Here is a 15,035-nt window from a genome sequence, read left to right on the forward strand (position 1 = left end):
TTAAAAGGGCATCATAAGGTCGTTAATGAAAAATGAACAAGTTACATTTATAGTCACATTTATAGGTGGAGTGGCGTCTATTATTTCCAATGTCACTTGTATATTGTCTTCTGGACTATCTGTAAATAAAATTTGTGATGAATAATTTTATTAACATATAACTGATAACGATCATTTTAATATCCATCTATAAATTATTTAAATGTGGGTATTATATTACTCATACCTATGAATATTTGATATTTGTAAAAAAAATAATTAAAATTTATTTATATTTTATTAAGTTAAATTTAATTAAATTAAAATTTAATTTGTATTTTGTTAGGTTAAATTTGATTATTTTTTATGTTTAATTTAATTTATATTATATTATATATTTTTTATTTAGATTTTATTTTAAAAATTTATAATTTTTTTTTAAAAAAGATATCTTAATGATAAGGAGACAAGAAACTAGTTGGATTTATCTTTGCAGGTAGGATGTGTGTCGAGTCCAATCTATTGTCATTCCTATCAGTGTCTATTATTGTAAATTAAGATTTTTTAGCTGTGTTTTGAGTGTTTTTTTTTTTTGGCTTTTATTTAAAAAATAAAACCTATTGACGTCAACTCATAACATAGACATAATTTATTTTATTGTGGTTAATTAGGGGTTCATAGTCTTTATATTTATATTTTTGTTATAAAATTAAAAAGTAAGTAAACTTTGAGTGTAAATATTAGTATATTACGAGATACATTTTGATCTTTTATTCTATTTCTAATTTTTGGTCTATTTTTATCTTAGTTAATTAGGTTTCTTTAATAAGTTATATAAGTAATAAAAGTTTTAACACAATATTTTTAACTAAAAAAATATAAATAAATACAAGATTCAATACAAATTTGATATAAAATTATATAATTTTTATTTAAATTTTAAAACTCAATTAGTTCTTTATCATTTGTTTATCCATACATTCATTATTTTCAAATTTGGTGATAGGGTATTTTTTTTAGGTTGGATTCCAATTGGGTATGAAAAGTCCAACTTAGTTATACTCGTTTTCTCTCACTTAATCTAAGAGGAGAGAGGTCTTTTAGGTGAAGAGAGTATGAAAAAGTTGTAGTCTTTGTAAGAAAAAAAGATAGATAAAATTTGTTAACAAATTCACCTAATCGTCTTTATAAAATTGTGATTGTTGCTTCATTCACCATTAAATTACACTGAAATTTTTGTAGCACGTTCGTGACATATAGTTTATTAGTTTGACTGTTGAGATCGTCAATTTAAAGTTTTTGAGTAGGGAAATTTGTCTCTTACGGTTGCTTCTTTTTACGCTTCTTTTTTATGTTTCTCTTTTTTTGTTATTCATATTTTAGAACATTTTTGCTCTGGATTATTGGTCGATTTTAATCACTTGTTTGTGGTCTTTTACTTTATTATACCCATATTTGATCTTAGTGAAGTATAATTAATTGGTTTGTGTCCGTGAGTTTTTACTTGTTGAGAAAGTTTTCTCATGTTAAAAATATTAGTGTTCTTTTATAATTATTGTTGCTATTTTTATTATTGTTACTCTTCATAAATTTTTGCAAGTTTAGAAAAATTATTTTTATGAGATACTTTAGTATTTTTAGTTGGTGTGTTGTTTCCCTCATGGTTAGTGAATCTATTTTGGACCTATATTTACTTGTTTGAACGTAGACAAAAACAAGTATAATTACTTTAAATAGTACAAATTATTGATTACAAAAAGACAAGATGGGAGATTTCTTTGTGAAAAAAATTGAATCTTCACGTCTTTGCTGAATAAAAGCCATATTTTATGTTAATAAAGAATGTGTAATAATTGTTATTTTTGTTGTTAATAATATATATATATATATATGATCTTAAAATAAAAATAAAATTATCATATAAAATAATAAAAATATTATTATTATTATGATTAAAATAATTATTATTTTTTATTTTATTACAAATGAATGTTCTGCACCTCGCACAACTGTAAAATGTAAAAAATCTGTTAAAATAAAATTAAAATTATCATTTAAAATAATAAAAATATTTTAAATGGAAGGATCACTCTCCTTTGAAGCAACTAGAGGCTTACGGATTGTGTTGCACTGAAGTAATGTAAGAAAATCAGTTTTTGAAGAATAAGTTCCTTTGTAACACAGAGTTGAAGATGTGAATCAGATTTTAACAGAAGAAAGTGTTGGTTAATTGCTGTGGTTCCTTCTCATTTGTTTGTTGTTCTGATATAAAAAAGTTATGTTGTTCACAGCTTTTATTACCTGTCCTAAAATGATAGTTACAACAAAGACTAATAACTTTTATGAATTATGATTTGTAAATCATATCAATTGTATAACATGAATAAATCGAAATAAACAATTTGTGGTATCTAATATTGAAAATTTAATTTTTAACTTTTATTTTTATAGTATTATATTAATTATTTATTTTATTATAATAAATAAAAATATTAATATTATCAAAAAAATTAAAAGTACTTGTCATAACCTTAATTGGGTTGTCTCTGGTGCTTGATTTTTCATATTAGATATTATACCCAGAAATGTAATATCCCTAAAGAAAATTTTAAAAAACTATAATCCTTCATAAAAATGAAAATAAAAACACTCAAGAAGTGTTGACAAATTGTGAGTGTTGGGCAAATATCTCTTAGCGCCAATAAAATAATAATTGAAATAATGGTGGCTTATGCGCTGGGTTGGTGGCTGTCTAAAGTTAATGATTTTTGTGAGTCTCTCTACTTCTTTTTATTAATAGTTGTCTCTTAAATTTTTTTTTTATCATAATGTGTTTTTCTACATATAAAATTTAAATAATTTATTTATGATTTCAATGACATATTTATACTTGAGAGTATCACAGGATGCATCACATATTTATAACACTTTTAAACAAATTCAATGACTTTCTTGTTCCTACTCTTCCACATATTTATTCTTAAAGAAGAAAGATGCTCACAAAAATAATATTAATAATAGTCATAATTTAAACTAAGTAAAGCATAATGAACATAAATAATAAAAAAATAGAAATATGAAAAAAAAAAACTGTACTGCAGGTGAGTCACTGAAGCTGTAGACACACACGTGTATATATATCATAGTGTTTTACCTTGTATGAATTTGATAGTTCTGACTTAATGCATCTGAGTCTTTTACAGGGTTTCCTGGAGAAAAAAGATGTTGTAGAGTTTGGTTGAATAATTCAGAAATCCTTGTAATTAAGAAAAGTTGAAGAAGTTAAATAATGAAAAAGAAAGAAAAGGAGATTGTGTGAACTCAAAAGTGTGTTGAGAATAGAAGAAGACTTACAGATTGTGTTGCACTGAGCATATTTAAGAAAATGAGTTTCTGCAGAGGATGAAAGTTGGTAGTTTGAAGAGTAGGGGGTTCTTTCGAACACAGAGTTGAATATGTAAATGAGTTGAAGATAAAAGCAGCTGTCAGACACAATTATTACAACATTTTTTCTAATATTTTAACATTGTTTTCGTATTTGAATGATCAAAATCAATTACAGAATTATACATAAATAAGATATTATAAAAAAAATATTATCAAAATATTTGATATAATAGCAAAAGGAGTGAGACTGGTGTAGAATAGATAAGATAAAGAAAAACAATATAAAAGAGTAAGACATTTTAACTCACTTGTTAACTGCTGCACGTACTCTGTAGTTCACAGGGTTTCATGAAGCTGTCTGAGGCATACACAAAGTAAACATATTTTAAAAGTAAACATATTTTAAAAGTAAACATAAAAAGGAAAAGGTTCAAACTTTGTTTATTCCTCTTTATGGTATTTTAAAATCCATAAATAATACTTATATTTTAATATTTTATTTTCCCAACCACTATTATGTGGAAACAGCTGTCAGACACAATTATTAAATCTGTACAGTGCTTGTCAGCATTGGCATCTTTATTTATTATCACTATCATTAGGCCTAGGTGTGATCCAGCCGTGTTTCCACCAATATATAGAGTACGTCATATATAAATAACCCTCTACATTATCACTTTCTTTTATTAATATCATGCCAAATATTAAAACTTTTATATCCTTTAAAAATAATTACATTCTTTTATAATTTTTTTAATGATACAATAAGATATATTATTATTTTAATTGAAAATTCAATGAATATAATTAAAAATATATTATTTTAAGTTGTAAAACAATGATTTTAGTTACATGTGCTAAATGATCGTTACAAACAAAGACTAATAACTTTACTTCTATTAATTATGATTTGTAAACCATATCATTTGTATAATATAAATAAATCAAAGTAAACAATTTGTTGAATCCCAAAAGCTTCCTCCACTTATCTACCCTTGGAATACTTTGCGGTTCTATATCACACAAATTCAACCAGAGAAAACCATATAAAACATATACATAATTAATAATATATAGGCTTAATATCTCTTTTTATCCCTCTTTATAAGGAAAATGTTCAAGTTCGTCCTACCTTTTTTAAAAAGTTCAATATGGTCTCAAGTTGTGAAAAAAATGTCCAATTAAATCCTTTTTGGTCACGACGTTAAATATTTAACGATTCAGCTGACAACGTGGAGTGATCTGTGCAACGGGGCTGTTTACCTTCATAACGTTACAGTGACAGTGTTTTTCATTAAAGTTGATGTGGCAGTGGCAGTGATTAAAAAATTCTGAGTTAGGGTTTGGGTATTCGAAATCGCGATTTGGGGATAAGCATTTTGGAAGAACTGAAAATACAAATTGGGTGATGAAATCTGCAGACCAAATTGTGTGTTTGCCCTTTTTGAGAGAGAAAAAGGAAGCCCCACACTACTCTAAGACTACATTTAATTGTCAAGTTCTTGTAATTTTTACACCTAACAACAATATAGCTGTTTTCAGTGTTTAGAAAGGAAAAACAGAGCCAACAAAAAATGATCGTGGGAGGATTCTCCGTTGATGCTTCTTCAACCAAGGGCTTCGACGGCAAAATCACACTCTCCGTTCTCATCACTTGCTCTTGAAACAGTTCCAGTTTTCCTTGCCACCCACTCTTTCTCACACCCTCCAAGTACCAAACCCCTATATCCCTAATTTTATCCTCGCTAGCCACACACACAATAATCTTGGAACACCCAAGTCCATCCAAGCTTGGTGCCCCAGGAGCGAAGGGGTTGACCATGGGGTTATCAATGCCACCCGGCACAGAAGGGTACACAAAGTCCCAAACTAAATAGAACAAACGTTGTTTGTGCCTTGTAACAGCTTTGGATCCAATTGGCTCCGAACTACAGAAGTAAGGATGGGAGAAAATAGCTCCTAATATTTTAACATCACAAGGTAAGGGTTCAGTCCCAGCACGCATGCCAATGTTGTGAACTATGTTCCCACCTGCACTGTCCCCCCCAAAACTCTTTGGAAATTACCGTGGGAAATCAGCCAAGGATCTTCATTGGTGGTGTTGTTTTGATCGGAATGGGACGCAACTGATCAAAATGTTTATCCCAAATCACGATTTCGAATACCCAAACCCTAACTCAGAATTTTTTAATCACTGCCACGTCAACTTTAATGAAAAACACTGTCACTGTCACATTATGAAGGTAAACAGCCACGTTGCACAGATCACTCTATGATGTCAGCTGGATCGTTAAATATTTAATGTCGTGATCAAAAAGGATTTAATTGGACACTTTTTTCACAACTTAGGACCACATTGAACTTTTTAAAATAGGTAGGACAAACTTGAACATTTCCTTTATAAAGAGGGACAAAAAGAGGTATTAAGCCTAATATAAATTATATGTCATAGTCCTTAAAGATTGTGTAAACATACCTTAACACGCCTCTTAATGTTCACTCAATGTCCTAACAATGCACCAAAGTATTCTACAACACACCAACCAAACAAAACCCCATTTTGTGCCCGAAATACCAAAGAACAAAAGGATTTAGGATTTTCTCATTTTTTTACAAATGAAATCACTTAGGAATGAACAAAATTTACTTACCACAACAATCACCAATTCAGCATATCTACAACATCGAACACTGAAAGATGCTTAGACATTCGAACTTCTTCTTCTCTATGAATCACCGCAACATTAAACCACTACACACCAAAAAAATAAAGATATATATTAAAGGAACAACATTTTGGACTTACCACAGAGTCATTGAGACTGAATAACGGTGACCCAAAATCAGAGTGTGAGAACAACAGTCCTAGGGTTCCTCTGCAACTCGAAGATTAATGAAATATGTAATTATGTAATGAAATTATGAGGCTATAATTAATTATCCTAATTAACAGATATTATACTACTAATTACATCATTGTATAATTAGTTATTGACAATAAAGAATGTGCAATTATATACACATGTCCAATTTATTTATAAAGTTGAAGACTATGATCCAATTTATTTATCAAAAGATATAAAAAATATATTTATAGAAAGATAAAGGGATACTAGAATATGTACATATAAAGAATCCCCTATATCATCTCATAGAGCTATAGCCTCATTGTTGCTCATCATGGTCACCTGTAGAATCCCCACTAGGATCATCAACTTGATCCTCTACTTGTGCATAATACATATAAGATTGGTGGGTTTCACAAGGATAAGTTAGTGAAGGTTTAAAATACATGTAACAATTCATATCTAAATTTAAAATTAACAATTCTTATCAAAATCAAATATTTATCAAACAACACAACTCTTATGATTCAACCCTCATGGTTCTAGATAACAATCTTATTCGACTATCACAATTAGATATCTTCTTTTAATGAATAACAAAACCATAATAGGCTCTTTGAGGTTTCTCTTAATACACTACGTAACATTGTAAGGACCTAAAATTTTATTATTTTAAAAAGGGGATAGGGGGAGCAATCAGTGCTGGGAAACACTAGCTGCCATAGGGAGAGGTGGGATTTTGTTTTATTTGGAAAATAAGGGAGACAAACGTCCAGGTTTTACTCTCATGTTTGGCACCATTCAACAAAAGCTGTAGACGTAGGAAATAAAAGGGGGTACTGGGTTCTGAAATGGGGGAGAAGTTCTTGCTGCAAAGTAGTGAAAGAGGAGAAGTTCAAAGTTGCTGGAGTTGCTTGGTGCTGCACATCTTGAGGGGGATAGATTCAAAGAATTCACAAAGGAAGTCTTCAAGAGGTAAGGGGAGTTAGATTTTGTTCGTTTGATTGTTGAATTTTACTGTCTTTGAAGCAAATCTGGGAATTTTGGGGATGAAAAACGGGTTTTGCAATTTCTGGAAAACCTGCTTGCGATTCTGCAAAATTCTGCAGAAACGCCGTTCGTCCAAAACGGGGTACGACAATTTGGTCGACCAATTTCTGAACGTTCGGTATTTTCCTTCTGAACGTTCGCCCAATGCAGCCAAATTAGTACGTTCGTTCAAAAGGCTCGACCAATTAGTGGCTCGGCCAAAATATGCTGAGCGTTCGGTTTTCAGTTTGACGAGCGTTCGCGTTCGTCCTATGAGTGTAGTGTTTGCTCTTAATAATGATAGCGTTCGGTTTTAATTGGGTAATCTCTAATAGTAATTTAGAGCATTCGTCTGAGTGAATAATGGACTTTGAGCGTTCGTTATTAAATTGGTAAAATTAGTAGTATCAGGCTTGAATCTGGAACGTTCGTTTTTGGGTATTAGTATAATGTGACATTCTTAGTTTAAGGGCTCGAACGTTCGTTTTAGTGAAGTAGTCATCATAATGTTCGGTTTTAAATTTGATATTTTCTGTTTAAAATATTGAACGTTCGGTTTTGAGGAGATATTCTAATTGTGAGTGTTCGGTCTTGGCTTAATTCTGATTATGAACGTTAGGCCTTTGTTTGATTATGATGGTGAACGTTCAGTCTCGGTTTTGTTGGGAGCGTTCGGCCTTAAGTAAGCATTCTTAAGTAGTTTGTAGCGTTCGGTCATAATTGGATATTATAAGTTTAACGATCGGCCTTAGTATATTAGAGAGTATGAGCGTTCGTTTTAACGTAGTATTTTTGGGTACCAATGTTGACCGTTCGGTTTTCATTTGATAGTCTTAAGCTTAAATCTTGAGCGTTCGGTCTTGTTCTGTTGAGCGTTCGGTTTTGATGGAGTAGTCTCGCTTGAGAGCGTTCGTTTTTAATTTAGATTCTTAAGTTTCAATCATAAGCGTTCGTTCATGGATATTTATGATTTTTAGCGTTCGGTGGAATAGAGTTTAATCCAGTGAGGCGTTCGTTTTAATGTTCGGTATAACTTGACGTTCGGTTTTAGCGTTCGGCTGAAATCTCTTAACGTTCGTTCAAATTGTATTGTGTTCGACAATGTGGCTGTCGACAGATAGCGTTCGTCCATATCATTTTGGTGAATGACGTACGTCCAAAATAGGGTTCGGCTTGATGTTTGGAAAACGACGTTCGTCCAGTAACGTTCGTTCCACAAGTGTTCGGTGAATAGTGGTCATCCAAATGGTATTCTACAATGTTGTCTAAGTTTATTTTCTCTTGAATTGAATTATGTGTACAAATGTTTGAAATATATACTGTGAAAGTATGTGAATGAGTGAGAAACGTGACAAATTACTGTGACGACCTGATTGTAATTGTAAATGATGAATTTGAGAATGATTCGGACATCTCGGGGAGAGATGGATGAAAGTGGTTGTGTGAAATATCGTGGTTGTTTCTGTATAATTGTATGGAGCTTTGAAATGGTATGTCTATCCCTAAACTCAAAGCATTGTTCATACTCAAGTAGAGAAGAACATTGTGAGTGGTGAGAGTAGAGGGAGATCCTCGTCTATAGTCTTTGAATTTAGACATAGACAGATTGGGGGATTCACCTTGCTAGTGTTGGAGAAAGACCAGCTGAACTATGCAAGTGCAAAGACGACCAATAGTTCGACAGTTATACAAATCTAGATGAGTCGTGTGAATGTGTGAGTTGTGGTTTAAATGAGCATGCATAAATTGTTCTTTATATGAATCTATGTATGATAACATGCTTTTTGTATCTAGCTCACCCTTGCATTGTTTGTGTTGTGTGCCGTATGGATATGTTCCTTTGGCGATGATCATCCACTTGGATGGGAGCAGATGTTGTCGAGGAGAGTCCTTTGGAGCAAGAGCTGGAGAATACTGAGGTTGCGGAGTAGTCTTCTTAGGAATTTCCTATCTGAACACGCGTAGTGTTCGAATCTATAAACTGTTTAAGTTTAAATTTTCAGTTTCTTTTATTTTGGATGACTGTAATTTCGCACTTAAATTACACGTCGTATTCTGACTGTTCTCTATATTTGAATGATGACGTCTTTATTATGTAATATTTGTTATTATATAATTGGGATGTTACAAACATCACCTTCAATGAAATACTCCTTCCGTAAGGTTAGTTACATTCACATAATCCATTCTTAATAAATCACACATCAAAAGTAAATTATAATTCTTGCCATAGTTCTACTTAGTCACTCACTCATACAAAATAGTAGATTATGACTAACATTTTCACTCTAACCACCATTTTTATTTCACAACATTAAACAATTCATTTTCAAAATTTTATAAAATCTTATAAAAGGTTATCACACCGTCTCATATGTATATTACTTAAATCCACACTCACCACATAACATTAATCATATATTTCTTAATTTTAAATTTAAATACTAATTAATTCATCATTTATTTCCTTTTTCTAATTTTAAGTAGCCTTAAATTATAAAATACTGAACACGGAGTGGTTTCGTGGTAAACATACTATGAATTAATGATCTTAATATAAATTTGGGGCGAACATAATAATTAAGTTTATTTTAATTAAAAATTAAAATAAAAAATAATTTAAAAAGATTAATTCTTACGTGTCATATTTATTTAGGATTTTAATATGTCACAGTATTATAGTTATTTTAACTTTTTATAATATTATGTAAAAATTAATTTAATATTTTATTATAGGGAAAGTAGCACGGAGGTTTATAATTGTACCAACAATTGAATGGAGACCACAAGATATACATATGCGAATGGTCCAAAGACATAATATGCTCACCCCACCAGCATCCTAAAGCCGGATTTTCCGGAATTTCCTATAAAGTACAGTGTCTCATATACAAAAACACTTCTGTTATTAGACACGTTATATAAAAAAGTAGTTGTTGATATAATAGCAAAAGGAGTGAGATTGGTGTAGAAGAGATAAGATAAAGAAAAACAATATAAAAGAGTAAGACATTTTAACTCACTTGTTAACTGCTGCACGTGCTCTGTAGTTCACAGGGTTTCATGAAGCTGTCTGAGCCATACACAAAGTAAACATTTTACAAAAGTAAACATTTTACAAAAGTAAACATAAAAAGGAAAAGGTTCAAACTTTGTTTATGTAAATTCTTAATTATTATCTTTCCTCTTTATGGTATTTTAAAAATCCATAAATCATACTCAAATTCTAATATTTTATTTTCCCAACCAATATTACGTGGAAACAGTTGTCAGACACAATTATTAAATCTGTATTAAATCTGTAGAGTGCTTGTCAGCATTGGTCATGTTTATTTATGGTTTAATACTCTTTTGCTCCTTCGAAAGAGGGCAAATGTTCAATTGCGTCCTACGTTTTTTTTTTAAGTTCAATGTGTTCCCGACTTATATTAAGTCCTTTTTGGTAACGGCGTTAATTTTTCAACGGGCGAGCTAACAGGTGGACTGAAGTTTGCAACGTATCTGGGAAGGTTAATACGTGGCTGTGTGAGGGTAATGTGTAAGGGTAAACGTGTGTATATTATTGTGGTTAATAAATCAGAGGTTAGGGTTTGGGTTGCAGAGAAATTATGATTTGGGGATTTATCATTGTGGAGGAAGTGTCTTGAAATAAGGATGTTCTTGAAGCTGAAATCTGCATAGTGAATTGGAAACAGCGAGTTAGCAGAAACGAAAAGGAAAAAAAAAGCAAAGAGATTGGTGACCTGCGAAAGAAAAAAGGGTTTTGGAATCCAATCTTTGGCGGTTGGAAATGAAGATGACGTGATGGGAGTGAAGTGCTACATTGAATGCAAATTGAAAAAAGCAGAGAAGTTTTCCCACTGAACATTGATTCATTCGTTCGTTCACTGGTAAAAATATAAACAAGAAATTATAGATGGAAAATGAAGAAAGAGTGAGAAGAAAATACGAACGAAGAAGGAGGACCAGAAAGAAGGAGCAGATTCGAAGGGTTTTGAGAAGGTTGAGGAAAATGGCTGCTACAGAAGAACATCTCCATCAAAGAGGAAGCTATTCCGATTACACGACAACCTCAAAATTTTATTTTCTCGTTCTTAATTCAAACAAAATACAAACGCAAAAAATTATGATTACACGTTTACCCTTACACAGCCACGTATTACCCTCACACAGCCACGTTGTAAAACTTCAGTCCACCCTGTTAGCTGGCCCGTTAAAAAATTAACGCCGTTACCAAAAAGGACTTAATTGCACATTTTTTTCATAAGTCAGGAACACATTGAACATCGAAAAAAACGTAGGACGCAATTGAAAATTTGCCCCCTTTCGAGGGACCAAAAGAGGTATTAAACCTTTATTTATTATCACTATCATTAGGCCTAGGTTTGATCCAGTCGTGTTTTCACAAATATATAGAATAGGTTATATATAAAGGGAAATGATACTTGAACAACATAATAATATTTTGATATAGGATAAATGTTAGTTCACATAAAAAATGGTTTGAGAATTTTTAATGATGTGAAAAGAGTTTGTAAAGAGATTTGAAATTTCGGAGTTTGTATTTCCAGTTTCCATGTTCTTCCACTCAGCCAGTTCCGATTGAGGGTCGCCGTAGCTTCGGCGTTGGCAGATGAAACGAAGACGGCATCATCTTCCCTCCGACCCAGCCAACTAAGGGCACGTTTTGTGTCTCGATTCCTCCCACCCGCTTCCTTCCCTGTGTCGGACCCTTGCGGTGGTCGTGGGAGTGCCACTAGAGCATCTCCGTTGCCGGAGTGTCGCCTGAACAGAAGGAATCATGAACGGTAGATAGAGTCCCTCTTCCTCCCTTGACCGGCGTGGTGCCTTGTCCGCCGGAGTTCCGGGTGTGTCGCCGGAGCATTGCCGGAGTGTCGCCTGAACAGAAGGAATCATGAACGGTAGATAGAGTCCCTCTTCCTCCCTTGACCGGCGCGGTGCCTTGTCTGCCGGAGTTCCGGCGTGTCGCCGGAGCATTGCCGGAGTGTCGCCTGAACAGAGGCCGAAAAAGAAGACTTTTCGGGATTGTTAGTCCAACTCACACATTTTTCTTCGTGTGTGTTCCCACTGCCAAATGTGTTCATTAAATGTTGGTTTATTTGTATTTAGTGGAATGAATTTATAATAGATGTATGATGTTGTTTATGTATGATGTTGCTTATGTATGATATGGTGTTTGTAAGTTGTACAAATATGACATGTTGGATGGCGGTGGAATGTTATTTATGTATGATGTTGGTGGTTTGTTAATACTATTTGTTGAACAAATAAATTGTGTGGTGATTGATACTATGGACATGAGAACATAAACATTCTTGGTTTGACGATACTGAAAATGTTTCTCCCAAGTGCCAAAATTTATGGAATAGAGGACCTCCAAAAATAATGTAATTTAACTTTTTCTGCTTTTCTTGTAATATAGATATTTGATAAGTTAATAGATGAAATAAAACTGGTGGGATGAATTGGGTTTTTAAGAAGGTCCTTTGATATAAATAAATGATATTGTCTGGTTGTCCATTTCTTGTTTATCCTTTACAATTTGACATATAATTGAAGTCTATTGCATTTTGTAGTGTTATATTTTTTTATAGATGTTGTTTGTTAATCTTACATTGTTTTTGTAATTTTGTTGGATTGATAGTCATGGATTGCACAAAAAAAGAAGGTTACAAGAATGTAAGTATATTTAATATTATCAAAACTTATAACTTTGTTTGAAAAGAGGTTATGATGGTTTTTTTGTTTGAAAAGAGGTTATGATGGTTTTATTGTTTGAAAATGAATTGTAGTTGCGGTTGCGGGCATGGAGTTACACAAAACCGATAGTCGACATTAATTTTATACTACGCCAAAGTGATAGGACACGTATCGAGGAGACTCCATTCAAGTGGTGTCTTTATATGAACAGACCAATTGAGTTCTGCAGTCCTTTGTTCAAGGAAATGGTTAGACGTTGGGTTTGCCGCAACAAATGTTTTATTTTGAAGCAAACAATGGTACCATTTACAGTTGGCGATGTTTGCATGGGTTTAGGGTTGGGTGTTAGTGGTTTAGATGTAAATTTTGATGATAACTTTGATGTTGTTGTTTGTCATCAATTTTCGTCAAAGTCGTTCACTCTAAAAGATGTCATACATAGGATAAAGTTCTTAATACAAAATAATGACATGGATGTTGATTGTGTTTGTCGTTTGTATATTTTAGTGTGTTTTATTGTTTTCTACTTTCCTAGACATTCAAAGGCAGTTGGTAACATGCCTTTTACAGTATTAGATAACATCGATAATTTGTACCAATATAATTGGGCAAAAGCTGTGCACACATTTGTGGTAAATAGTTTAGGAAATGCTTCAAGGATGATAAGGCAACGTGACATAAGGGACCTAGGTCTTAGTGGGAATGTTGCAGTGTTGCAGGTAAGAATTTTAAAATTTTATTACATTTCACGTGACTGTAATTTGTTTATTATATGATTATCGTTTTGGTTAATATTTGTTTTTTAGCCATGGGCGGTTGAACGTTTGGGTTTAGCGGACGGTGCACATCACATTATCTTCCCGCGAATAATAAATTGACCTTCGCTTAAGTTAAGGTCAAATAAAATAGAGGACTTGTTTAAAAGGAAAGAGGTAAGTTAGTTCTTATTTTTATTTACATTTTTACGAAATGTAGTACATGAATTGTGTTTTTTGTTATTTAATGATTAGTTATATTTGGATGTTTATAGATATGTTGGGAGTGGTTTTTGCGGGAGGAGGATCGTCGGAACTCAATCATTCGTGCGACCCTTCATTTGGAAGAAGGGCCAATACCAGAAGATGATGGACATGAGTTAGGGTTGAGTTGGGAAGAAGTGGTGATGAAGAAAATTGAAGACAACCATAGAAAAATGGTTGCAATGAATAAAGATTTAAGAACTTTGGCTACAATGGTAGGTGTTGGCAAGGAAGAAACAGACCAACCTTCTTTTTTTAAAGAGGTGGTACATGTGGTGTTGATGTTGAACGTGATGATGGTGAAGGTGATAATGAAGAAGGGGATGATGGTAAAGCAGATGATGATCATGCTGATGGTGGAACAGATGGGGAAGGCCAATGTTTTTAAACAGTCAGGTATACTAATGTGGGTGGTTGTTTCGAAGAAGAGAAGGAGGACGTTATGGATGTTGCACCTCTTGTATGCACTGTGGCACGACATCATGACAATGAGGATGATAATTTATTGAATGTAAATCCAAAATACTTGTACAACTTGGTTATTCCGTTTAAGCTTCCTTGGAGGTAATGAATTTGACAATTTTTAAATTTTTAAATTTTTTTATGACTAGTGTGATGATGCAACATGTTGACTTATGTGATATTTTTGTTCGAAGGGTTGTTTCTGAAATTTGCGGTCAAACATTCGAAACCCAAGAGTGTTATTCTTTTGGACCTAGGATGAAGCTTGGCAACATGGTAATAATGAAAATTGGTGTGTTAATTTATGATTTAGTTTATATGTCGGTTGAATTGTGTAGTATTAAGAAGTTCTTGGTTGTGTAGGGGATTTTGTTTGGCACATCCGTGTTCATGTTCTTTGAAAGAAGGAGTACTAGAGTAGTGAAAAGGATATGTTTTAGTCCATTATATGCGGTTGGTTAAAATAATAGTTATTTTATGCTCTTAATATTCTATTCACATGAGAGATGAAAGCTAACTATGTGATTTCCTTGCAGACCCATGTTTTAATTGACTCAAGAAAGAGAAAGAGTAATCGCAAAGTTTAGACATT

General features: G+C 32.5%; 2 protein-coding genes across 8 annotated transcripts in view; both read right to left on the reverse strand.

Annotated features, from left to right (window-relative positions):
* Nucleotides 1-3,740, reverse strand: part of LOC148200735 (uncharacterized) — a 41,660-nt gene extending 37,920 nt beyond the window's left edge. Inside the window, exons 1-3 of one of the 7 annotated variants that reach the window (XM_088113418.1) lie at nucleotides 3,675-3,740; nucleotides 3,334-3,413; nucleotides 3,134-3,188 (exon numbers count right to left, since the gene is read on the reverse strand). The gene's annotated coding sequence lies outside the window, so the exon portion shown is untranslated. The other 6 variants (XM_088113421.1, XM_088113419.1, XM_088113422.1 and 3 more) reach the window with 6 other exon arrangements.
* A 615-nt stretch (nucleotides 3,741-4,355) lies between these two features.
* LOC148200736 (2-hydroxyisoflavanone dehydratase-like) lies at nucleotides 4,356-5,371 on the reverse strand. The gene is made up of 2 exons (XM_088113034.1): nucleotides 4,979-5,371; nucleotides 4,356-4,379 (listed from the first exon to the last, which is right to left on the reverse strand). The coding sequence occupies exons 1-2, from the start codon at nucleotides 5,369-5,371 to the stop codon at nucleotides 4,356-4,358; spliced, it is 417 nt and encodes a 138-aa protein (XP_087969160.1).
* Between the last annotated feature and the right edge of the window lie 9,664 nt (nucleotides 5,372-15,035).

The sequence above is a fragment of the Vigna umbellata genome, chromosome 4, assembly GCF_029865625.1.
Source record: "Vigna umbellata cultivar VRB3 chromosome 4, Vumbellata_1.0, whole genome shotgun sequence".
Taxonomy (NCBI): Eukaryota; Viridiplantae; Streptophyta; class Magnoliopsida; order Fabales; family Fabaceae; genus Vigna; species Vigna umbellata.

What these genes read in the sequence shown, in the direction of transcription:
- LOC148200736 (XM_088113034.1), bottom strand. Translation starts at nt 5,371, where the DNA reads ATGCGTGCTGGGACTGAACCCTTACCTTGTGATGTTAAAATATTAGGA. An exon ending in TTTTGCCGTCGAAGCCCTTG is followed by an intron (nt 4,380 to 4,978) that starts GTTGAAGAAGCA and finishes TGTGTGATATAG; the next exon opens with AACCGCAAAGTATTCCAAGG.